This window comes from Gymnoscopelus braueri (genome assembly GCF_963280865.1).
Source record: "Gymnoscopelus braueri genome assembly, chromosome: 16".
Taxonomy (NCBI): Eukaryota; Metazoa; Chordata; class Actinopteri; order Myctophiformes; family Myctophidae; genus Gymnoscopelus; species Gymnoscopelus braueri.
The window spans coordinates 8,779,950-8,806,633 of record NC_137616.1 but is presented as its reverse complement, the minus strand read 5'-3'; the positions used below and the strand labels follow the sequence as shown (position 1 = coordinate 8,806,633).

The following is a 26,684-nucleotide window of genomic DNA, read 5'->3' as shown; positions in this document are numbered from 1 at the left end:
AGGCAATGCAATAATAAATAAAACACTCTAGAACTGTAGTGCTAAACACTGATTACGGCATAAATAAAAGATCTGATATGTGTCCATGCTATTCTGCAACATTTTCTAAAAGCCATGCTTTGACCCTTTGTTTGAAAAGAAGATGAATGCTGATGCTCTTTACTGCCGGGGGTAGCAAGTTATAGTCTACTGCTCCTCCAAATCTAAACGAGTATTTTCCGGTTTTGAACTTGGGCAAGTACAGGTCTGCAATGCTGGCTCTGGTTTGGTGGGAATGAACTTCGCCACTCTTCTTCACAAGTTTGCTAGGGTGCACCGGGGGCGCTGCTGTTGTTGTTATGTACCGTGTGTGTGTGTGTGTGTGTGTGTGTGTGTGTGTGTGTGTGTGTGTGTGTGTGTGTGTGTGTGTGTGTGTTATGTACCAAGTGAGAAAGTGTGTGTGTGTGTGTGTGTGTGTGTGTGTGTGTGTGTGTGTGTGTGTGTGTGTGTGTTATGTACAGAGATAGTGAGTGTGAGTGTGAGTGTGTGTGTGTGTGTGTGTGTGTGTGTGTGTGTGTGTGTGTGTGTGTGTGTGTGTGTGTGTGTGTGTGTGTGTGTGTGTGTGTGTGTGTGTGTGTGTGTGTGTGTACACACGCTTGCTCACCGGAACGACACCAGGCAGAAATTGAGAGCCCAGGTCAACATGAGTGTTATCCTGAGATCAATATCCCCCCTTTCATCTTCCTCATCCTCTGGGTCTTCTTCATCATCAAAGCTGTACAGCCACACGTCCTGTAGACTCACCCTGTGCTTCAGACGATAGCTGGCACTGGACCTGAACAAAACACACACACACACGATTACTGATGTTAAGCTCCGATCACGTACACTACAGTACATCAGGTCTTGCAGGTCATGCTCCCATCGCATGACGGTGTTAAGCTATAGTGAAGCTAAAAAGCTTCAGTTGAACGGTCCAGTGGTCCAACGGTCAGCGGGCCCTCTTGAAAATTGAGACCACCTGAACCCCACTGTTCCAGAGTCTGGTCCTGAATTTCAGAAGCAGTCTTTTTGTTTTGTTTTGTTTTTATGATATTTGAATAATATTTTGCAAGTGTAATTACTGTCCATTTGTATTGTGATGCATGTAATATTGCAACACTATTGACAATAAACCAAAAAGGCCCCACATACAGAGGTACATTTTATGAGCAGGCAGTTCATTCAAGTGAGTCTACTCAGTGCAGAATCACCTCCGCTTACGAACGGCTAAATATTGTTACTGTTGGGCAGAAACCTCTTACAGTATCTCCATATTTAACATTGTGTTATTTGCGTATTTTAATGCCCTACTTGATCATACAGTAGCCTACAAGCTCGAAATGCGACGCGACACGTTTTGAGCTTGTAGATCTGCTACTTTTGCTGTTTTTGAATTTTAATCCTGAAAAGTAACAGTTTTGGACATTTCCACCCGACAGAGACGATATTGAGTTTTACTGTCTATTCTGATTGCCCAAGACCCCTGGACCATCTGTAAACTGTGGAACAGTGATTCTCAACCTTTATTAATATCAAACCTCCAGTTTGCCCTAGCATTAGGCCACGGACCCCCAGAACTCTGAGAGCGTATACAACATGGTCCATCTGGTTCCATTTACGCTCTCAGAGTTACAGAGTTTGGTTCCTAACTATGAAGTCATTTAGCTGGGGACCCCCTGGAACCCTCTCAAGGACCCCTCGGGGTCCCCGCACAATACTTTGAGAACCACTAGCTGTTTGCTATATAACTGATGTACTGTACTGTACGTACAGTATGTCTCAGACTTTAAAGGGATGGTTCACCCCCAAAATGTCTTTTTTTTTTAAAGTTGAAGACCCCTGTGAGAAGGTCCTTTATGTCAGTGTGTGTGTGTGTGTGTGTGTGTGTGTGTGTGTGTGTGTGTGTGTGTGTGTGTGTGTGTGTGTGTGTGTGTGTGTGTGTGTGTGTGTGTTTTGTCGTTCCATTTGGCTATTTTAACAACCCTTTCCATGCCAATTTCTATCGCTATGTTATGCCTTTGGGCTGGTACAACCTAAAATACTGTATCTCTTTAATGTAAATATTATAATTATGTAAGCCTTCTTTAAACTTTTAAACGATGGGTAATGTTAAGGTGGTGGGTTTAATCCCTGCTGATGAATGAAACATTTTACTATATTGGTCACATATAAATAAACAGTATACCTAATAAAGCAAAAATACATTTGTGGTTCGACAGTACTTCCTGTGAGAATGCCTGCGTCATTCTGGTGCGAGTTTCGGGGCCTTCCAGAGCGGACATTAAAAATAGAAGTGGTCACACACTACATTTACGTATAGTGGAACGGTTATTGTTAAAAATATTTGAATGAGACATATAAAAAATAAACCATATACCTAAAGTTGTGATTAAATGTAAGGTTAAAATGGTTGTGTGTAGACGTCACAGTAGGGTTGTTTTAGTTTTTAGCCATTATTCTATAGTCAGTGTAGAGAGACAGGAAACAGGAGACAGTAGGGAAGTGACATGCAGCAAATGGTCCAGCAATAGTTGATCTACAAGCTTACGACGTGTTGCAACGCGACGTGTAGATTTGTTTCATTGTTTCTCAAAGTGGGGTCTGGGGACCCCCAGCAAAATTAGTTAACAGAGCGTCACAATCATAACCACTTTATCCATTTATATGTTAGCTATTCAAAAATAGCAGATCTACCATCTTGTGCATCTGCTATTTTTTTAATTATTTGATAAATACTCTTCTGGGGGTCCCTGGCACAAAACCTTTTTCAGATAGGGGTCCGTGGCCAAATACATATCATTTTGGGTGGCCTTGACATGAAAAAGTTTGAGAACCACTAGACCAGCCATTTTCGGCAAATATTTGCTTATTATAACATACAGCATGCCCAGAATAGGAACGCTATAGGTTAAAGCTTCTAATTGCATTGCAGCGTGTGCAGAGTGACCCTTTGTTATCGATGCTGCAGATTAATTAAGAACACTTCCACACGTTCCATGTTTCCGTGAAGCTCTTCAAACAACAGTGGGCGATCATTATATTTACCGTAATGCCCAATTTATATTCTTGCTTGTAAAGGTCACCACCGTTCCACCTGCCCATGCTGGTGAGCAGATAAGACGTTTTGTTCTGGTTTGCAACAGGTAGACAATGGCGGGGGAAGCTAATTCTCTCTCAGTGGAGGTTCAATGATTGTTAAGCTGGGCTCCTTGGGAGCGTTGAAAGCACTGTTGCCAGATTTTGCGAAAGAAAGACCCCAATATATTGTCGCTGTCGGGCAGAAACCTCTTATCTCTGTGTTTTATGTTTTTTCATAAATTAACGCCCTACTTGATCATACTACAGCGTCACGCAAAAGCATCAAAAGTAGCAGATCTACAAGCTCGTAACGCGGCGCTCCGCGACGCGTTTCGAGCTTGCAGATCTGCTACTTTTGCTATTTTTGAATTTCAATGCTGAAAAGTAACAGTTCTGGACATATGAGGTTTGCACCCGACAGAGACGATATATTATACGTTTATACTTGTACTTTAATAAATGACACTGAGCAGTCCACTTGCCTGTAGTTTAACCACTTAAGCCCTATTTATTTTATTTTTTAATAGGTTAAATTGCACTAATTGACTGAGGCACCAATCACTTACCGATGTAACACAGGTTATACGGTAGATCGTCTGGTCTATAATGACACGGCCAAAATAGGGATGGCAGGTTGAAAGTGGTTAAATTGCACTAATTGACCGACCCATCAGTCACTTACCACTGAACTGACAGAATACAGGAATAAACCGAAGCAAAACTATTACGTAAAAAAAAGCCTGCTCTGTGTGTGTGTGCGTGTGCGTGTGGTTAATAACATTCTTCTAAGAAGACTTTAAGCCCTATATCAGGGGTCTTCAACCTTTTCAGGCCAAGGACCCCCTAGCTGAGAGAGAGAGATGAAGCAGGGACCCCCTCTATATTGTATAAAATTGTGTTTCAGATAAACTTTTTCTGCTCTTTTTTCCCCCTCTGCACCTATAACTCTTTGCCAAAAATAGCCGATCTACAAGCTCACAACGCCTCGCGCTGTGAGGCGTTGTGAGCTTGTAGATCGGCTATTTTTGGCTAAAGTTCTCCCCAGAAAAGCGATGCTAGGGTTCAAGTGGTTTGTGTAAAGAAAAAAATCCTATCACAAAAATATTTGGCGGACCCCCTGTAGTAACTCTGAGGACCCCCTAGGGGTCGCGGACCCCCTGTTGAAGACCCCTGCCCTATATAGTTTGCCGTGTGATGAATAGCGTTAAATGGAACATCTATCAGTTCACACAATTGTGAGCTTGTAGATCAGCTATGTGACGTTTTGAAAATAGTACAGGATTGTTGGATTCATTTTCTTTTCTCATTACCACCATTTCTTTCCAGCTTATTGTACTTCATTCTTATTTCATTGTCATCCACACTGTTGATGAAGAGTACCTATAATGCTGCCACCAGCCAGCTGTATGTGTATGTGACAAATACACACCTTGAACCATAGAGAGAGAGTATACGAGGTCTGAATATTGATCCAGAGAAACTTGAAAAACAAACCTGTGAAACAGCTCAAGCAACAAACAGTCAAAAGAAGAAACTATTTGACTACAAACAAACTGCTGCTGCTTCACGGTACATTGAAATGAGTCAGCTGAGCACTATGCTGCTGATCACGGATGGAAGACGTATACTCACATTTTTTACTTAAGTAAAAGTATCAATACCCTATTGTAGAAATACTCAAGTACGGTATAAAAAAGATCTTGAGTAAAAGTACAAAAGTATAGGCCTTTCACAAGTTTTCAAAATGTATAAAATGTATACAAATTCTTTGAAAACCGCAGATCTACAAGCTCACAATGCAAAGCGACGCATTGTGAGTTTGTAGATCGGCTATTTTCAAATTGTTTTTTTTTCAAGGTAGGTTTTGTAATAATAATCAAAATCTAAAAAGTAACTAAAGTTTTCAAATAATTGTAGTGGAGTAAAAGTACAATATTTGCCTTTGAGATGTAGTGGAGTAGAAGTAAAATTATTGAGAATTGGATGTACTCCAGCAAAGTAAAAATTGTACTTAAGTACAGTACTTGAGTAAATGTACTTAAAATGTTACTTTACATCACTGCTCCCAGCACATTGAAATGAGTCATGTGAGCTTAGCACCATGCTGCTGATTCACAGCAAACTGAACATAACTGGAACCAGAGACGCATAATGCACTAATACTAATAATACACTTCACATATGAGGCATTTTGACCTACAGTATAGCCAGAATAAAACATGAATGTATCATTCATTCTTCTCTTATAGTCTGCAGCTACTGGAAAGGTGGGCAGTTGTACAGTAACGGCAGTGAAAGGAAAGATGTACAGTAAAGGAAAGACGTTTGTGGTAAAGTTCATGAGTGGGATAGACGACCCACTCTTCAGCTAAAAGCTAAACAAAAAAGTTTCCCATAGTGAGAGAACTAGCCTCTGCTTAGTAACACATTGTTACGCCTAATTTACACTTTGTTGGATCAACTCAAATCAAGTTTATAGAGCACATTTAACCCATTAAGACCTGGAACGCATTCTGTGTCATTTTTTTTATTTGAGCTAAAAAGCATTATTTTGCACTTTGGCTATTCAAAAATAGCAGATATACAAGCTCATAGCTACGAGCTTGTAGATCTGCTATTTTTGAAAAATCATGAAAATGTGCAAATCTTTGAAAATATATATTCTTTTAAAGCGAACATTTGAAACTCAAATCTTTGCTTCTGGGGGTCCCTGGAACAAAACATTTAGAGATGGGGGTACATATCATTTTGGGGGTCCTTGACATGAAAAAGTTTGAGCACTGATATAGAAACATACGTTTTTCAGAATACTGTTGGGATTTAGAAGACATTTTGTAGAATCGGCCTCAGGCTAATGGGTTAAAACAATCGAGATTGATCAAAGTGCTGTACACAGTCAAATCAAAGCATCAACAAAACATTATGCATGTGCACTCTCATAACATCAAAATTGAAGTGAAATAAGTACAATAATCTCAGGTGTGATCAAAGGCCATTGAAAAGAAATGAGTCTTGAGAAGAAACTTAAAAGCGTCAATAGACTGGGCACTTCTGATGGTAAAGGGCATGCAGGCTATTCCAGAGCCCAGGGGTTGCAACAGCAGAAGGCACGATCTCCCCTGCATTTTAGCCAAGCTGTGGGAACAGTCAAGAGCAGCTTGTTAGCAGACCAAGTGGATGACAGTGTCACACGCAGATTATAGCCGCTTAACGAGCTATAGATGTGCTATTTTGGCAAGTGAGACCTGTCCGCAAGACAGGAATATAAATGACGAATTACAGTAGCATACGTTACGGTAGTCGACCCCCCCGTTTCATGTCAGCTATGGCACAGCGGCCATAATCAACCCCTCGGGTTGCATTCAATGCTGCCATTTTGGATGGATGTTGGCGAGAATATCAACATTGAAACCATTCATCCCGATAGAAGCTTCTCCGTACCGATGCTCAACTGTTACCGTTCTCTCCGGCTAGTCTGTCTAGTCTGGGTTCACAGCCGGGGGGGAGGGTGATATTGGTAAATAGTTCAATTGTGACATTATCAAACATAAATATTAAACATATCAGACAGTCTACAGTTTTCTCAAAAGGAAATGCATGTATATCTAGTCTGACATATCCCCACCGTCACCGACCATAAAAATTGATGACCAGAGGGGTGATATCAAAAGCAGAGGTATGGACTCTCCAACCAGCAAACCAACCCTGTGTCACGGTCCCAAAAATAAATACAAAGTCCAGACAACTACTTACTTCCTTTAAAAATAAACAACAACATTCAAATCTGAGTCATCGCAAGGGCTATTTTAAACATGGAACTATGATGAATGGAAAATCAACACAAAATGACCAAAATAATATGTTATTGGTGTGGTTGCCACAGTAGTAATTGCTATTTATATCTTACTGTATATCCTCCTTTAATTCGCTATTCCTCCCAGTTTTTGTGACAGCACATACAACTAATGGTGTAAAGTAACCAAGTACATTTACTCAAGTACTGTACTTAAGTACAATTTGAGGTATTTTTACTTTACTGGAGTATTTCCCATTTTCAATACTTTTACTTCTACTCCACTAAATCTCAGAGGCAAATATTGTACTTTTACTCCACTACAATTTGAAAGCTTTAGTCACTACTTTACATAAAAATATACATTAACCACTTTAACCCTATTTTATACCAAGGCTATTTGAAAATATCTACAAGCTACAAGCTCGTAGATATTTGTAGCTGAGAAGAAACTTAAAAGCTACAATACTAGCTACAAGCTAGGATTTTTTGTAGTATTTTTATATTGGGGTATTGTTACTTTTACTTAAGTAAAATCCAAGATCTTCCACCAAGTGTCAAATCGACAGACTTAATCGGAAGCGGTGCTTGTATTTTTCTAAGCAATAAGGTATATATATTATACAGTATGTGTTTGTATGGGGAAATGTGACAGTTCCGAATAAAGTCATACTGTGTAACCTTTTCAATGAAAAAGAAAATAATTTTTCACTGGCATATATTTCACAATAACCACTCCACATAAATGTGTTGTAATGTGGACCACTTCTCTAAATACTTTTTTAAAGTAACGAGTGCCCTGACACTCCCTCTCACTCCCACTTTTTCTTTCGTTTGATCAATATTATTATTTTTCCGGTAAATGTGTTACTAGCGAAGCTTCATAATGTTGTGTGAAGGGCCCCCTAGTTTACTAAAACCATAAAACATGAACACAATGTCCAATCAATCCAAAATATTAATTTGGCCTCTATAGAGCACACCACCAAAAGACCCTTTAATTTCTGGCCATAGTGGACACAGCAAATGTGAAAAGTTGAATCTTATGTCATCAGACACTTTTCTTTCCTATGGATTCCTCGGGTCACAACACAGCTGCAACCCAGAACTAGTATCGGAGCAACACTTAGAAATTTCCCAAAACTATCTAGTTAGTAATTAGTAAATAGTATCTAAATCTTAAATTCAGTCTATGACATTTCTGAAAATAACTCAAGCCTAGAAACCTTCATCTGATGGAGTCTAAATTAAGCTTAAGCGGGAATCCCCATGCTTTCTACTGTGTATTTGGAGAAACTTTACACTAACACATACGTTGCCAGGAGAATCCCCAACCGTCATGTGTTCAGTAACACGTGGTTTTTCACTTCCCCCGTTGCACTGCTGGGCTCGCCTCACAGACAGATATTTGTCAGGGGTTGTATACAGCAGCGGTTCTCAACCTGTGGGTCGGGACCCCACATGATTTTGAGGGGGGGTCCCCAGTTGACAGTGAAATGACAATTTAAGGACTTTTAAGACTTTTTTAATACCTCAAACAAAACAAAGAAAATAAAAAGACCATTACTGCATCAAAAGTAATCAACAAACTAAAACTGGTCAAACATTGGCCAAATTGTCAAATAAATAATATAAAAAAGAAGCAAACATTTTGAAAATTGCCGATCTACAAGCTCACAACGCCTTGCGTAGTATCCTTGCGATGTTTATATAAAAGTTCCTCCTTGGTTGATTAAATTGCATTCTTTTTTTTTGTTATCTCACACAATTTAAAGAAAATGGGAACTGGCTACTGTGTGTGGTTCACACTGAGAGAGAGGGCGGTCCATTGAGAAATTCCCTTCGACTTTGTGGCGACTCTTGAAATCTTCATTGTGTTAACAGAGTGTAGCAACTTGGACGTGGTTTAGTTTGGCTTGCAGTGTCAACTTCAAGTTTATTGTAAACAACTAATTTACAGGTATTAAAGATGAGATTCTTTAATATCACAAACTGCTGGAACGATCAGCACCAAACTTCTTGTGCACAGTGCCTTGTGCACACATACTTTCACATAATATGTTATACTTCTTTGAAATATTTTACTTTAATTTTTATAATGGACCTCAATGGGTCTCTGATCAGAGTCGGGACTGAATCCTTGCTGAAATGGAGTCGCATGTCAAAGAGATGTCATGGATGACTGACATCATAGATCATTGGTTCTCAAAGTGGGGTCCGGGTACCCCCAGGGGTCCTTGGGGAGGTTCAAGGGGGTTCCCAGCAAAAGTAGTTAATACAGCATCACAATAATTTTTAACCACTTTATCCATTTATATGTTGGCTAATCAAAAATAGAAGATCTACAAGTTCACAGCGCGGCACGAACCAAGCTTGCACATATTTTTGAAAAGAATTGGAAAATATTGAAAAAGTTTGGAAAATGTTGAATAATTTTGGAAGACTTCTTCTGTTTTTTACATAAATCTTATAAATCTTTACATAAAATTGACACTTATTACCCCACGGACCCCCATTTGAAAAGATAAGCCAGGGACCCCCATAAGAGAAGGTTTTTACGGCTCTCTAGCAGTGATTCTCAACCATTTTAATTTCAAGGACCCCCAGTTTAACATGCATTAGGCTACGGACCCCTATTTAATGGCATTTATACCTCTGGGACCCCAATTCATATTGTAAAATCAATGTTAATTTAACTCTGAGAGTGTACAAATGGAACCAAATGGACCCGTTAGGGTCCATTTGGTTCCATTTGTACTCTCTGGGTCTGTAACTCTCTGAGTTACAGACCCATAAGGGTCCAATTGGTTCCTGTCCATCATTTAGCTGGGGACCCCCTGGAACCCCCTCAAGTACCCCTGGGGGTCCCCGGACCCCACTTTGAGAACCAATGTCATAGACGACTGACATCATACTGTAGTTGACTGACGTCACAGGCTGGTCACATGAAGTCTGAGATCCACATTGGAGCCACACCGTTGTGGATCCCAAGATGACGATTCATCACGATTCCATTTTTATTGTTAAATCTTATTCGAGTGCATGAGAGCAAAAGGTATTTGGTTTTGGTTCCCAAACATTGTAGCGTGGGTGAAAAAGTTTCACAAATAGTCACGAGAATAGAGAAAGGAGAAAGGAAACAAAGTCAATTGTCATGTCATTATCGTTTCATCTGTAGCTATAAAACTGCTTTATGGTTTTGTGTCCATCTCTTTATGTCAGTGTTGGATTACGGCTAGACACAGTTTATCACTCAGCACTTAGATTCATTACTGGTGAAAGCTAGGCACTGGTATCAGTTAATTTTTAAGGCTATTGATGGGAAGTTACCACCATACATCGCATTGCTGTTAGAGTGGGAAAAAAGCACTTACAGTACCAGACTCGCTCAAGCAACTGGCTTACACTTGAGGTTCCACCTGTTCAGTCTGAACTGGGAAAATCAGCTTTTTGCGTTGGTGCTCCCATTTCATGGAACACTTAATAACCTGCTTTTTTTGTTTATTTTTTGGTGTTTCTGTGTTTTATATCTGTATGCGTCTTAATTGTTGTATTGTATGTAAACTCGACAGCATTGCAAATGAGGGTAAACCTCAATGCGCTTTTTGAGAATAAAAAAAAGGTTTCAATCGACCTTACTTGAGCTTGGCGAAGATGATGACGTCGCTGAAGAGGAAGAGGTGTCTGTCCCTGGTCTTGGTGCCCTCGGTCACCTGGACACACTCGTCCAATAGGAGCTCTCCGTTCTCGCTGCTCAGACCGACGACAAAGGGACACTGGTCCAAGGTGACCCAGCATGAAGGCTCCTCTCTGTAGACCAGTGACAACAACACATAACGCAGTCAAATCTGGACCGTTCGTTTAAACTCTTGAAAGCCTATACTTCTTGGTACGACGAATATCTAATTGATGTAGATCTGCTATTGTCTTAGCGATCTGCTAGAAGAACCAAGTACCATTTTTGAAACCCATAATGACTTGGCCAAAATATGGACGACAGGTTGAAAGTGTTTAACTTAATTAACTGTAAAAAGTTCACCCCAAAAATGCCTTTTTTTCTATCGATTAGCCAATCATTTGACCGGCAGTGGCTCCGGTATCTCCATGGGGTGACTAATCGATAAAAAAATAAGTAATTTTTGGGGTGAACTATCCCTTTAAATTACCATAATGGTAAATGTTTGGTAAACACTTTCAGTGGACAAATCTCAACACCTGGTAGATCAAAAAGAGGTGGTTGAGGGGTTAAGTGTCTTGCTCATGAACACTTCAACTCACACTGTATACTGGCGAGCAGAGGGTCAAACTGGGGACCCAAAACTATGGAGATGCCGGGGTGGAGGAGTAGTAGTAGTAGTAATAGTAGTAGAGGTAATTGTCAGAGCATAGTGTAGTAAAAAGTATGCAAGTATGCAAGAAGCAGTTTTTCTGTGTTAATCGTATCAGTCTTTATCCACTTAAACCCTATACATTTTGCTAACTGGGGTCCCCCAGAGGTCTATACTTGGCCCCCTCCTTTTTCCCCTCTGTCTACACCAAATCTCTGCGCTGAAAATAATAGATACAAGCTCACATGCGTCGCAATGCAAGCTTGTAAGACGTGCAAATTTCACAGAATGTTCACCACATTGTACAGTAGTATATACAGTATACTACAACAGTAGTACAGTATATGTTCACCAAATGTTCGCCTATTATGACATGTTCAGAACAGGAGCGCTAGGTTTCATGTGGTTAAGCATTATAATAAACAATCTTATTCATAGACACACATCAGGACGAAGCTGAGCCCAGCCTTTGACGGGAAAAACCAGCCCATTGGTTGTTTGCAATCAATAGCATGTAGTCCTGAAATCCTCAATCAAATGTCATTCAATGACACATTGATTATTCTTCCCACAATGACAGTCACTGTGCGAAAATAATGTTCCAAGCAGCATGCGATAGTATTATTAAAAAATCATTAAAAAATATTTTACTAGAAGTGAATTGTGCAACTGAAGCAAAAGCAAGGCAGTAACCACCCAGCTAGACAAAAAAAGTGCTATCCAAGCTGGCAATAAGCTAAAGAAGTCGTCTCCAGACATAAGTTAGATATCTAGAGATAGGCAGGTTTATTGTAGTAGACTATACAAACAATTGAGCCTCTGTAGTAGGTTAAAATGTTGTGTCAGTCTAAACTAAAGTAATGGGATAAAAGAGTGACAACATTGTACAGGAAAGAAGCTCTTCCTGGCTGAGGGGTTTTCGGTTGGGTATAGCCTATTTGATATTCAAATGGCATCAACACAGGTACTTTCCCTGATGCCCTCGTCTAAACCAGAGATAGCCTACATGGGTATGAAACAGATAAACCGAAAGGTTAACTACTCTGAAGTCCAATAGGTGTGAGAACAGCAATCAAATCCTCACCTCAGTCTGATAATTCAAGCCCAGCAGCACAGCATGGTGCAGCAGGTGATAAGCATTATCATAAAAGCATTTATATGAACAGAAAATGAGCTCCATTTCACGGTTACTGTACAAAGGCGATTTTGTCCTCCACTAGAATCATACACTAACAAGATAAATAGCTCTTGTGCAGAGTATTGTATGTGCATGGCACAACAAAAGGCCATCATGATGTATTACGTAGATAGCTTTGCTTATAACTTAGATTCTTCTTCTTTTTTTTACATTTATTCGTGCAATATACTCATGTGTAGAGTCGATATGCGGCATTGTTCACTGTTTTATTCATATATTTGCATCTATATTGTATGTACCACTGAGGGCTTGCACTACAATTTGTGGTACAGTGTGCAATGACAAAAGGCAATTCTATTCTATGAGATGGTTTCAACATTCTGTTGCTGCTAGAAGACAATGTGAGCTCCTTTGTCAACATCCTGTCAGCTGTTTATACCAAAATCCATACATAATCACACAACCACCACCACCACCATCAACATCATAACATTGCAAAAGGGAGGTTCATAAAGGATGTGATGTTCAGGACATGGATGTCGTCTTATATGGGTTATTCATAGGTGAGTGACTTATTACTTACAGTGCAAATGTACTGTAGCAATTACCTCAACACCAATTAGATCTGACTATAAAAAATAGCAAAAGTAGCAGATCTACTAGCTCAAAACGCGTTGGTTTGCGCCCCGTTTCGAGCTTGCACATCTACTACTTTTGATGCTTTTGTGTGATGCTGTAGTATGATCAAGTAGGGCGTTAATTTACGAAAAAAATCAAAAAGTTAGAATATGGAGATAGGAGGTTTCTGCCCGACAGCAACGCTATATACTGTACTGGAGTCCTCCAAGGCTCTATACGAGGTCCGCTCCTTATTTCCCTCGACACTATATCTCTTCGCCGAAATTTGCAGATCTACAAGCTCACAACGCATTTGAGTTGTGAGCTTGTACTGTAGATTGGCACATTTCGCCAAAAGCTAGACCCCAGATTAGGGACACTAGGGTTCATGTGGTCAGAGACCTGCCGTGATCTAGACTACGATAGATCAAAGTGACATGGTTGCCCACCGTACATAAGTATAACTAAATGCATTTGAAATGAAATCAAATGTTACTTACTAGCAGATCTTGTAGCAGATCTACAAGCTCAAAAGCGTCGCACTGCGACGCATTTTGAGCTTGTCGGTTGGCTATTTTTGCTACTTTTGTGTGACATAGAATGGCATTAATTTACGAAAAAAGTTACAATACAGAGATAAGAGGTTTCTGCCCGACAGTATATGCAATGTGGCCCTCTGGAGTGAGTGTGGAAATATAGTGGCCCTCTCCGTCATCAAAGTTGCCCACCCCTAGTCTCGACACTAGCTTCTCCATGTCATTGACGCCCACACTGCAGCTCAAACTGAATATTGTGTGGGATTTATGATGCAGCATTGAAGGGGTGTAAATGTGAATATGATAATATCACATTAACAGAGTAGTTTTCTTGGACTCCCCCCTATCTGCAGCTCTGGGGGTCTGTGAGGGAGGCGTTATCAAAGGTTAGTGAGTCAGTTGGATAGTAGTGACTCATATACTGTATAGTACAGCAGTGGGTTTCAATGTGGGCCACAGAGGCCACAAGGGGGGCAATAGGAAAGATAGGAATTGAATTCTTAAGATTGTTGGTATCCATCTATACAGTATCTCAGTGTTGATTTCGTCGACTAGAACTATGACGAAAAATGTTCATCGACTACCTTCACTGACAAACTAAATAAAAACCAAATAAAAACTAAGCTATGATGACTAAAACTAAGACTAAATATATTGACAATTTCGTCAACAGACAAAACTAGACTAAAATGTTAGTGAGGGACGAGTGGAGAAGAGATCCAGTAAAACTAAAAGACAAGTCATTTTATGCTTGGTTGCGCTAGGCTGTTGCCCTCTGAAAATAGCAGATCTACAAGTTCACAACGCGTCGCGCTGCGACGCGTTGTGAGCTTGTAGATCGGCTATTTTCAGCTTGTAACCAAGTGTAAAATCAGTCAGTACGAAGCCATCAAGGCACCGCCAAGATACATTTTAGCCAACTAAGTCGACTGTAGATTTAGTCGACTATAATCTTATGATATTTAGTTGACTAAAACTTGACAAAAACTAAAACATTTAAGATGACTAAAATATGAATTTTATTCAAAAGACAAAAACAAAATTTGCTGTCAAAATCAACACTGCAGTATCTATCTATATATCTATGCAGTATTCTGATTTTAAATGGACTATTGTCACAGTGACAACATTCTAGGACTGAACATAATGTCCAATGTTTACAAAACAGAAATCAATTAGAAAGAAAGGAAAATGAATTATACATACAGTAAACATTTTAATTTCAATTCAAATTAAATTCATTAAGATTGTTGGCACGCACACACGTCATTCTGGTCATTCAGGTTTTGAAAGGACTATTTTGTCCAAGTGACAACATTTTAGGACTGAACGTATATGTCCAATATTAAAACGGCAGCTGTGTCCTCAGAATCAACCTGTGGGTTATGAGTATGGAGGCGGTTGTACTCTGCTCATGCAACTGTTTATTTACCTACGGAAACCCCACGGCAAACCCCCCTACACACACACACACACAATCACACACACACACACACACACACACAGCTGTGCGCTGAACAGAGTGGGGGGACTGAAGCCCACACGGTGACATAGAGAAACCAACAAACCGCTATCAAACAGGTGCTGTAAGGTTAAAGGCGCAAGCACATTTAAAGTGTTACGTGTTGCTTGAAGTATGCAGCAAAGTCTGTTATGTGAATAGTGTAGAGTAAAGAACCTGAGTGTTAATTTAACTCTGAGTGTGTACAATTGTACCCTCTCAGAGTTAGAAATGGATAACACATTATTTTACTGTGTAGACTCATCTGTTTAGTAAAATAGTTACTCTGCCATGCTTGCTCTGCTTCCCCCTGCAGGCTGTGAGGAGTGAGAATGAAGTTAAGATTAATTAACAAAGCTACAGTATAATGTAGGTGACATCCTATATAACAAGATCCATCCTAATTGGAGAATACCAACTGGGAAAATAGGAGCAAGAATAGAAAAGTGTTGCTTGCTGTACTGGACTTTTCAGGTGTAGACTTGTAAAAATGATTGCTCTTGCTCAGGAGTCATTCTGTTGAAGTAGAAGAAAAACAAAAAGTTCCACACACCTGATGGGAGACCATGGCATCCCCAACGCCTTCCCGAAAGCCAGCGACGGAGCCGAGCGTCGCCTTTGAGCCAAGCTACGGAGCTGGTGCTGGAAGACAACAGAAGGTTTGAATTAGGTTAAATTAAGGGTTCGGTTTCTTAAAAAAAGATCTGCTATTATTTGCTATATTTCAACCTTAAAAAAGTATCTTTGATGAAGTTTGACCCATTTTTAAGATTTCCCACAGTACAGTAGTAGGGGCGCCGCCACGCCTGGGTTAATGTGGGTAACATTAACAAAAATTCTAGCGCAAGCAGATGTTCCATGCACAATGACGTGTGTCAGCCATGCCTCACCTCAGGCACGACCACGAAGGTCGCGTGTCACCGAAACGTTGCTCTAATTAATAAATCACCCTACTACGTGAACCTTGTAGGTGGCAGTGTGCGGGTTATCTTTTACTGTTCCCCGTTTCGCACCAGCTTTTAGACTTTCAATCCGGGTGAAGAAAGCTATGTATCGAGCCACTTCTTCATACCTGTAATTAACCTGCGATGTGACAATAAAGAACATTCGGGGGGAAATGGGTACATTTTCGGCTATTTTCAGCGAAGAGATTAAGTGTAGAGGGGAAGAAAAGGAGGGGACAACGTTTAGACCCCTGAGGGACCCCGGTCAACGAAGTAGAGTTTAAGTGCATGGTTAAAGCACGGATTGATTTGAAGAATGTAGCCGAATAAAGTCCCTGGAACAGATCCAATGCTATAGGGTGTGTGCATTCTCAATTTTGAGAAGAATTCTCAAAATTGTTAAATTTTTTTTAATTCAAAATAGCATCGAGATGCGATGCGTTGTGAGCTTGTAGATCGGCTATTTTCACTATTTGTCATGTGAATAATTATTTAGGGCTTAAGTGGTTAAAAGATTTCCCTCCCTGCTGCAATGTTTCCTGTACATCGAAGCAGAGGTAGTAACTCCCAACACCATCAGAATAGAATTAAATAGATACATTGCTACATTGTGTGTTTGTTCAGTAACAGGAGACCCCTTGGGTATAGAGCTATTTAACACTTATTTTAAACAAAAACAAACTGACACTGTGGGAGCCAACACAAGAAAGGGCTAGGAGGGGAAAGTACTGTAGACCGGGGGTCCTCAACCTGTGGGTCAGGACCCCCAGGGGGATCCCTAACATGATCTTGGGGGGTGAAGTGACAATTTAAGGACTTTTAAGACCTTTTTAATACCTCGGGAAAAAAAGAAAATAATTAAAAAGACCATTACTGCATCAAAAGTAGGCTTAAAAAAAAACGATACTATAAAAACTGGCCAAATTGTCAAATAATATAAGACAGAGGCTACATTTGTGAAAATAGCCGAGCTACAAGCTCACAACGCCTAGGTTGCGAGGCATTGTGGGCTTGTAGATCGGCTATTTTCACAATATTTATCTGTGGAACCAAGTCAAACTCAATTGAATGCCCCAATTCCTACATTCCACGCACATGCTTGTCAGGGTGGGGGGTCCCCAGTTCAAATATGATTATTTTTGGGGGTCGCGGCTGGAAAAGGTTGAGAACCACTGCTGTAGACACACTGTGGTGAGGCAGTAGAGCTCAAGACCCTCATGCTAGACAGGAGAGAGTGGAGGGCAGGGATCCAGGATTTCCGAGTTGGTGTCGCCTAATCTGCACTTTCACCAGTGGTGGAAAAAGTACTCAAATGTTTTACTTAAGTAAAAGTATCAATTCTGCAATGTAGAAGTACTCTGTTACAAGTAAAAGTCTGGAATTCAAAATTTACTTGAGTAAAAGTACAAAAGTATTGGTATCAAAATGTACTTAAAGTACCAAAAGTAAAAGTACTCAGCGTTTCATAATACCATAATTGATATCTGAAAAGTAACTACGGTAGTACCTAGAGTTTTCGAATAATTGTAGTGGAGTAAAAGTGCAATATTTGCCCCTGAGATGTAGTGGAGTAGAAGTAAAAGTACTGAAAATGGGAAATACTCCTACTTAAGTACAGTACTTAAGTAAATGTACTTAGTTACTTTACACCACTGACTTTCACATCGCACTCTTCCATGGGTAAGGGACTGAATCCCCCACCAAATTGGGATAATGAAGCCTTTGCAAAAAGCCCTTTTTTACCACAGGTCCAACACGCCAGAGGAATCTACTATTCTTTAATAACTAATAATAATAATATGATGACTTGTATTATACTTTTATTAAATTCAAAAGGGTTAGAAGTCACTCTGGCTTCACTGACCCTTTCGAATAAAATGATAATTGTTGTCTTCTGCAGAGCCTTCTGATTGTCGTAAGTGCACTTATCTGTATTTATTTTCTGCACTCTTACTGTACTACATGTTATTATTGTGCAATTATAGTCTCAGAACATTAAAATGACCAGCAGAAGGGATTCAGAGACCAGGGGAAATTACTCTAACATAGCATAATAAAAGAAAATCAATTGATGTTCTTGCATGCAAGGCTTTTGTCCTTGCTTCTTCCGTTTCACTTGTAAAACAGATGGACAAGGGTCAATACTAGGGTTTAACATTTTCCGGGAAATAGCTAATTTTAATTCCCGGGAATTTTCAGACCTTTTCCCGGGCTTCCCGGGAATTCCCGTTAAAGGGTAAAAAAAAAAAAAGTACCCACTAAAATGCATTTATATGTAGATACTTAAATAGCCAATTTTATATTGAGGTGCCCAAATGTCCCATTGTGTCCACCTATGAACTTGCACTAATAATGACTTAAGTAGATTTTTTAAATCATATAAATATAATATATAAATATAATATAGTGCCCTGGCGGAGATCTTCTGTTGCGCAGCAGCGGGTGAAGACAATTAACTTAAACGAGGAGCTGCGCTGTGCACCCAACACGCACTCAAACAATGTCAAACTCTAGCTGCTGAAATAATTGTTCCATTTGTATCATTATTGACAAGAGAATTTGCAAAAGGATTATTTATTTATTGTCCATCAGAGCGCCGGTGAGGTCACAGCTTATCTCAACTTTTGTAGGATATTGATTTATTTGATAGCCTAAACTTGTAATTTGTTTGCAGTTATTAATTTATATTAGGCTACTTGCTGGATATTAAGACTCCATTTTGGGATGTTGGCTGTATGTTGTCAAATGTATTAATCTATATTTTGTTGTTGATCAAATGTCGGGTTTTGTAGTGTGATTTTGATGTGCACATGCATGCGCTGCCACTGACAATCAATGAGACAGACAGCTGTTGTGCAGTTCACTTGTTCTACTGGATAGTTCTAGTAAAATGGTAGTTTGAACGTTCTAAAATGCAAGTGTAGGTAGGGTAGGCTACATTAATGATGATAAAAAAATCGGACCACCGACCACATCGGTCTAATTCTCTCCCTCTCTCTCTCTCTCTCTCTCTCTCTCTCTCTCTCTCTCTCTCTCTCGCACGCGCTCTCTCTTGCTCTCTCTCTCTCTCCAGTCTCTCCTCTCTCTATCAAAAGCATTGCTTGGCTTGCGCGCATTTTAAGATGGAATATAGGCTCGAAATCAAACCTACCCACTGTTTATGCAGCGTTTCACTTGATGTTGAATCTCAACTAGTCAACTGGTGTCTACCGTTTGACAGCAGAGGAAACGGTGAAATCAGCGTGCGCAGGGCAGGCAGGGGGGCATCACGGCCACTTGTGTTATATTTTGTTCATTACTGTTACATGATTCAGTGCGTCCCATATTGGTTCTCACAACGGGACGATGGGACCCTGCCTTGGTCGGCAACGCGGCAAGTAACTTGGCTAATTATAATAGTAATTCCTCCGCGCTGTAGATAGGCCTTTCTACTAATTAGTATTCATTTCTAACAAGAAAAAAAAAAAACGGGATCCCGGGAACCCAAGTCAGTTCCCGGGACGGTAAATAACCTGGGGAATCCCGGGATTCCCGCATCCCGGGATTCCCGGTGTTAAACCCTAGTCAATACGGACGAGAACTGTATGCTTCTTGGTGCTTCGATTTTTACGACATGGCTCTGCAATTAGGCCGTGGGCCGAGTGCTCCAATTCTGACTTTCATTGATCCCCACTCAGGAACTGCATTCTTTTTTCAGGGTAGTCATAAAATTCTTATAAGTACTGTAACGAATGTTTCCAGCTTCGATTCATGCACCAGAATGAAAGAGACCGATTTTAAAAAATGCACTTTTAAACAGGCAAATATGCAGGGCTACTAAGAATCTCCATGGCAACCAGGAAGAAAACATTCTGCAAAACCAAAACTTCTGGTCCAAAAAGACTAAAATGAGCGTATAGATTACGCAAACTTGGAACAGCTATACCATAGGCTACTAATAGTTCATTAATAAATATTAGTATGTTTTTGCAGAATGTTTTCTTCCTGGTTGCCATGGAGATTCTTAGTAGCCCTGCATATTTGCCTGTTTAAATTTGCAATTTTTTTTTACATTCTCTTGACCAATAAAGAGCACATTTCAAGAGCATGTAAGACTAGAAAAGGTAGCCAAATAAATGGTTTGTATCAAATGCAGTCTATTACACTGAGGTTCAATAAACCTACTCACTACCAGTAACCCTGAATTCGACATTGCGAATTTCATGGATATATTCTGAACACTTTGCATCTCAACATTTGTACTAAAAAGAAGTACTTGAACTGCATCAAAAAGTCGGGTATGGTAACCAGTAGAGGTAGTAAAAAAAGTTACTTTTTTAGAGTGATTTATTCAAAGTTAAGATATTACATAGTATCACATTGCAGCAGCAAACTGTGGCATTGATGGATGACATGCCATGAGGTCCTTGTCTGTGGCCCAGCTACATTACTTCATATACGTACATTTTCTGTATTTGAGTGGATATCAGATCAGCCTTGAACTTCCCCTATAACCACTAGGACAGATGTTCTATAACATAGCATGTATCATAGACGCACTGTGAGGAAAACTGGCACCTGAAGTTCACTCGAATGCATTGAACTCGATGAGAGCAGTTTCTATCAGCTTATGAATATATTTGTATAATTTCTACACAATCATTAACACATAGATCTTCATAATCATGTCGACCCATCTCTCATAGACTGCAAACGTGACACAATCCACTCTTCTTCAAACATGTCACAATAATTTCCCAGATCCAGTTGTTTGTCACCTCTTGCACCTCTGCAATTGAGCCACTCCATACAGCCTGCAACACACAAACACCAAAGGTCACTAAAGGAGGAAACATTACCACATCTAATTAGGTTTATAGAATTTAATCTCAGGTGTTCTGCACAAATACTTGGGCTCTGTAGATTATTTTAAGTCAAAACTGTGTTATCTAGATTAAATACTGTATCAATACATTGTGTCCCATTAACATGTTTAGAAGAACCAGTCAGATCCTGTGATGAGCATAATTCTGCCTAAATGTAGCTTCACAACACTGATTGCTATTATTCAAGTGATTTTGTCTAGTGTTGATTTGTTAAATAGCATCTGATTATGTATATTTTTTGTCTACTGTTTTGAAGGTCTTATGAAATGGTACCTACAGTCAGGACATGTATGAAGCAGGATTAATTGCTTCCGTTTGTGGTTATTGCACACAAACATAAGATAGAGATAACAAACACTGTACAAAATAACGAATGCACGTAATTTAACCCAACTAAATACATTAACAACTGGTAACTTTAGCTTAGAACTTGTCAAGAGAGAAAGAACAAATCACCAACTGTAACTATAATCTAAACACCAACTTTGACAACGGATGCACAGTGATGAGATCTTAACAGAAATTATACGAGATGGGAATCAATAAAATAATGAGGCAAAATAGTGTACCATAGCCAATTTATGATAGCAAGACATTTATAAAGGGGTACATATTGATTGGTCACTGCTTAATAGTATCTTAAGCATTTGCAGCAGTTGTTAAAATGAAATTTGCATCTGCAAACCATCCTGCTGTTGGCAACACTAACGTTATAATGATATAATATTGATGCTTAATATCATAATGTGCCGTCATCAACATGGCTCATTCTATTGTCTACATCCATTGTCTACATCCATTGTATACATTTTCATAAGAATAAGTCCAACAATCACCCCAATACAAATATTACCTCTACATCTGCTGTTTTCTTGATTCCATCTGAGCTGTATTTCCTGGTTCTGCTTTTCAAGTGGTACGAAGAACGTGATTGGCCAACTGAATTGCACAATACAGTAGGCGAGCTTTGATTGGTTTATACATCACATGGGGTTGCCAGGTTTTTGAAAATAACTAATGTTTAGTTAGTGATATTATATCTAAGTTTTATTATTCTGGAGAAACTTTTCAGGTTGGAAACATTTGGTAATGTGTTCATAAACAATTAATCTACACAATACTAAAAAATTAGCCAGTTCCTTGATGGGATCAATAAACTCAAAAACTAAAGCAGATAGAGGCACTCGGCCCACTGCCTAAATTGGCAAGCTGTCTATGAGAGGGTCTGTGTGTGTGTGTGTGTGTGTGTGTGTGTGTGTGTGTGTGTGTGTGTGTGTGTGTGTGTGTGTGTGTGTGTGTGTGTGTGTGTGTGTGTGTGTGTGTGTGTGTGTGTGTGTGTGTGTGTGTGTGTGTGTGTGTGTGTGTGTGTGTGTGTCTCTCTGTCTGGAGCTAATCTCGCAAACTGCTGGACCAATTAGTGCTAAATGTTGTATGCACACTGCCAGTAGGCCACAAAAGTAGCTCCACTATTACATGTTTCCTCATATATATATTTATACTTTTGAAATATTTAACTTGAATTTGTTAATGGAAGTCAAAGAGCTCTGATGGGGCTCAAACCTTGCCCAGATTTGGAGTCATAGACGATTGACGTCTGACTGATGTCCCATAATTTCACAGTTTTCTCTACAATATGAACCCAAGAGTCCAATAGCTTGTCCATCATCAAAGTGGGCATCCACCTTACTGTCGATACCGATAACTGCTCCCAGACAGACCTTACCATAATGAATTATGTTGCTGAAAACACAAGGCAATAATAGTGGTGCAACTGTTAATCGAACTAATGGATTGGATTTTTTTTTTTTTACAGATTTTAATAAAATAATCCATAATCAATTTAGGAGAAAAATAGAATTTGTTCTTTTCTCTCTTTTTTTTCCTTCTTGTCATTATAAGCGACATTTTTTTTTTAATGACTAAAATAGCCCTACAAGCTCACAATACGTTTTGAGCTAGCTTGTAGATCGTCTATTTTGATTTAGTTGATCATTAAAAGATTCTATAAAAAATGTCTGCATCAATTTGTTGGGGGGGGGGGGGGACGCTTCTTGATTATTCGATTAATCCACAGTTGCTAGCAGCCCTAGACAATAATAAGCATTCCACCGTCCAGCACTTTCAATGATGAGAGTTACCGACTGGAAGTAAACTTCTTATTCACAACAAAACAAGGTCATTTGACAAAAGCATCTATTTCTGGTCCGTCTTCTCTCCTGTCACCAAAACGGTGCCCCTTCTAAACGGCTGAGACAGAGGGTACTGTACAGGACAGACTGACAGGCACACAGGATGGTACAGGACAGACTGACAGGCACACAGAATGGTACAGGACAGACTGACAGGCACACAGAATGGTACTGGACAGACTGGCAGGCTTTACTGTACGCCCCAAAGGACCAGGGTGTCCTAGCACAGTGGTTCCCAAACTTTTAAGACCCAAAAAGAGAAATTAGACGTTTGCCCGAGACCCAAACTAGTGAAAACAGCAGATCTACAAGCTCACAACGCGTTGCTTCGCACCGCGTTGTGAGCTTGTAGATCTGCTATTTTCACTACTTCTTAAATGTTTTTATTTATTTATAGAAATTGGATTTTTTCCCCCCCATAATTTAGATTAGCCAATTTAGCCAATTAATTCCATATGATTCGATGTTTTAATTTTGTTAATGAAAACTGTTGGATTTTTTTTTTATTGACGTTGTGAGTTTCGTTTAAACTTTAAAAAATCTTTTGAAATAATATACTGTATACCGGTATATATTTTTGTAATGTACAGTACTAGGAAACGAAAAACAGGGTATTTACTCGCAACCTATAAAAAAAATTGTCCGCGACCCAAACATGGGTCCCGACCCACTGTCTGGGAAACAGTGTCCTATCAAGCTCAAAGGCCAGTAGTACACTCAAACAAACACACACACACACACGCTTCATAATGTATGAATTACATAACTGCAAACAAACAATGACAGATGTCACAACACAACAGACTGCGACACACTGCAACATCACAACACAAAACACTGTAGGCCTACAGTAGATATTACGTAATATTTAAAGAACTTGTGACATAACTTGTAACATAACACGTGATTTAAAATAATACTTTGGTCTGTTAATGAGTTTCAGCTGAAAGATGACTCTTATTTCACAGCTCAGTAAAATATCGAAAACTGGGAATAGTTAAAAGGCCCAAAGCCTGACTCTGAATGCCCAAATTGTTGCCGTTATAATATTTAGAGTGACATAAAATACGGCAATTACATATATTTTTTTAATTAAAGGACCACTTCACCCATTTTCAACCTGTATCTTCATATAATTGGTCCTCAGTAATGCTCAATGTAATATGGCAACATTGACATCATCGATGGGGAATCCAAGCTGAAGATGAAAATGGGTTCTCCTTTAACTTTGTGTATAGTTTGAACATGAACAAGACTACCCAGTTGTAAACACTGTCAGGGCAGTTTCATTACAATGTCAATTGGTATGTCTACGGAATGTCTACACAGGAATGTATGGTTATACTATACTTTTTCACAGGGTCCATTATAGATTATTATCTGCCCTGAGATTGTGAGGTCGGGGTTCGATTCCCTGGCCGGGTCATACCAAAGACTATATAAAAATGGAACCCAATGCCTCCCTGCTTGGCACTCAGCAGCACAGGTTGGATTGGGGGTATAAGTTCCTGTGACATAGCGTCATGTAAAGGGGTGCACTTGTACATCATGGCTGGAGGTTGCACTTGTACATCAAACCGACACACGCTACAGAAACAGGAGATGGGCTCCAGTCCTATGGGGCCACATGGCTCGGCAAGGCTTACTATTTATATATACAATAGTCATATTTGCTGTGAATAGACAATGACATGATTGTATTGGCACCAGTCATTTAAATGCAAAACATCCCATTTGGTGTCTGTAACACTGCCATGTGTAGACGGACAATACAGCGTTTTGTTTGTGAGCAGTGTGACGCTGGCAAAAGGTTTGTTTGTTTCATGTGTTTAAATGTCAATATTGAGTTATTATTTCTTGATTGATCGATTCATTTTGTTTTCAGTGTGTTCGTTGCGGTTTTCGTTGGGCTTCCTACACTCATTCCCTTTGTTTGTCGTACAGTATGCAGCCAATGAGGTAAATTGATTTGTTGAGTGTATTTTCTTTGTTTGTATGCGTTATGTAGGTTTATGTTTATTCTGATAGTTGTTATTTTGTGTTTCTACCAGTTTTACATCGGCATGTTAAAACCGCAAGTTAGTGTATTTAACACGCCTTTCCAGGTAATGTATCAGACTTGATGAAGACCCTTAGTGGTCGAAACGTTGTGTAACTTCATAATTTTTTTCTACTGGGAGCTTAAGTGTGCGGACTTTCATTCCTTTTTTCTAAAGCCGCAAGTGTGCCTTAATAAAGCCACAAGGAACAAGAACTACTGACCCGTTTTTGGACCACATGAAGGGAGTGACAACACTCATTCCCTAATTGATGCAAGTTTGTTGTTTGTCACAACAAAAGCACATCAGAGGGCATGGACATACAGTGTGTGTGTGTGTGTGTGTGTGTGTGTGTGTGTGTGTGTGTGTGTGTGTGTGTGTGTGTGTGTGTGTGTGTGTGTGTGTGTGTGTGTGTGTGTGTGTGTGTGTGTGTGTGTGTGTGTGCGCGTTTCAGGTCTGTTAGCTTAGAACAAGAAGAACAAGTAACATGTCCCTCTCATTCGAACTAGACCATCAAAGTGGTGTACGGGGACACACAGGGGTCCTTGAGCGAATTCCAGGGGGTCTCCAGCTAAATGAGTTAAAATAGCATAAAAAATATTTTAACTACTTTAAACTTATTGTATACTACGGCTATTTGAAAATAGCCAGTCTACGAGCTCACAGCGTATCATGATGCTGACACACATGATGCTTGTAGAAAGAAATCTTGAAAAATCTAAAACTGTTTTCGAACCATTTTACACACATTTTCTGTTATTCAAATGGGGTCCACAGACCACAGCGAGCCAAATACGTCAATTTGGCGGTCCTTGACATGAAAATGTTTTAGAACCACCACTGCTCTAGAACAGATGGACCATAATGGACCTTTCATTTCAAGGTCCATTATGTATTTGGCATTTGAGCCACTGAACCACCATTTGATGATTTGATTTAGCCTTTCAGATTAAAAACTTTAAATATTTCTTCTACATTATCTAATAGTGTTAGACTTCTTGTAAATTAAGTAATGCAGATGTTTAACAATAATTTAACTCTTGAGAGCGTAAAATGAAACCAAATGGACCCGTAAGGGTCCATTTGGTTTCATATTACGCTCTCAAGAGTTAAAGATCTACAGTATAAGGGTCCATTTGGTTACCAACTCTCCATCATTTAGCTGGGGACCACCTGGAACCCCCTCAAGGACCACTGGTGCTCCCCGGACCACTGGTTGAGAACCACTGCTCTAGAAGGTCGTCCCCTCAACAGTATAGGTGTCTCCAACATCTTTGCAGTGGGTGGTGGACAGATGGGTGGATGGATGGATGGATGGATGGAGATGGATACTCACCGTGCACAGCGAGGCCGCAGCCTCATCGTAGCTTCCTCTCCTCATCACTGCCGGTCCGTGACATTCGGTCGCATCCATGCCTGTATAGCGTCTCTACGGCGTCTCTCTCTGAACGTCTATGTCGGTCGGTCGGTCTCAGGACCCTGTGGTGTCTTCTGGTTCTTCTCCCGTGTTTTTCGTCCGTCTGTGTGAGATTGTTCCGCAGCCGAAGAGCTGGCTTGGTTTCCACACGTAGGCTATGGGGTCAGAGCCACAGAGTGGGTGCTGCTGATGGGTGCTGGCCAAAAAGCCTGGTTCA

General features: G+C 39.9%; 1 protein-coding gene across 1 annotated transcript in view; it reads right to left on the bottom strand.

Annotated features, from left to right (window-relative positions):
- The window catches only part of tagapb (T cell activation RhoGTPase activating protein b), a gene marked incomplete at its 5' end in the record, with an annotated part of 37,992 nt that extends 11,528 nt beyond the window's left edge, over nucleotides 1-26,464 (bottom strand). Inside the window, 4 exons of the mRNA XM_080452528.1 lie at nucleotides 644-814; nucleotides 10,532-10,702; nucleotides 15,567-15,655; nucleotides 26,387-26,464. Coding sequence (XP_080308654.1) covers nucleotides 644-814; nucleotides 10,532-10,702; nucleotides 15,567-15,655; nucleotides 26,387-26,464 — 509 coding nt within the window. The remainder of the gene's footprint in view (nucleotides 1-643; nucleotides 815-10,531; nucleotides 10,703-15,566; nucleotides 15,656-26,386) is intronic.
- Between the last annotated feature and the right edge of the window lie 220 nt (nucleotides 26,465-26,684).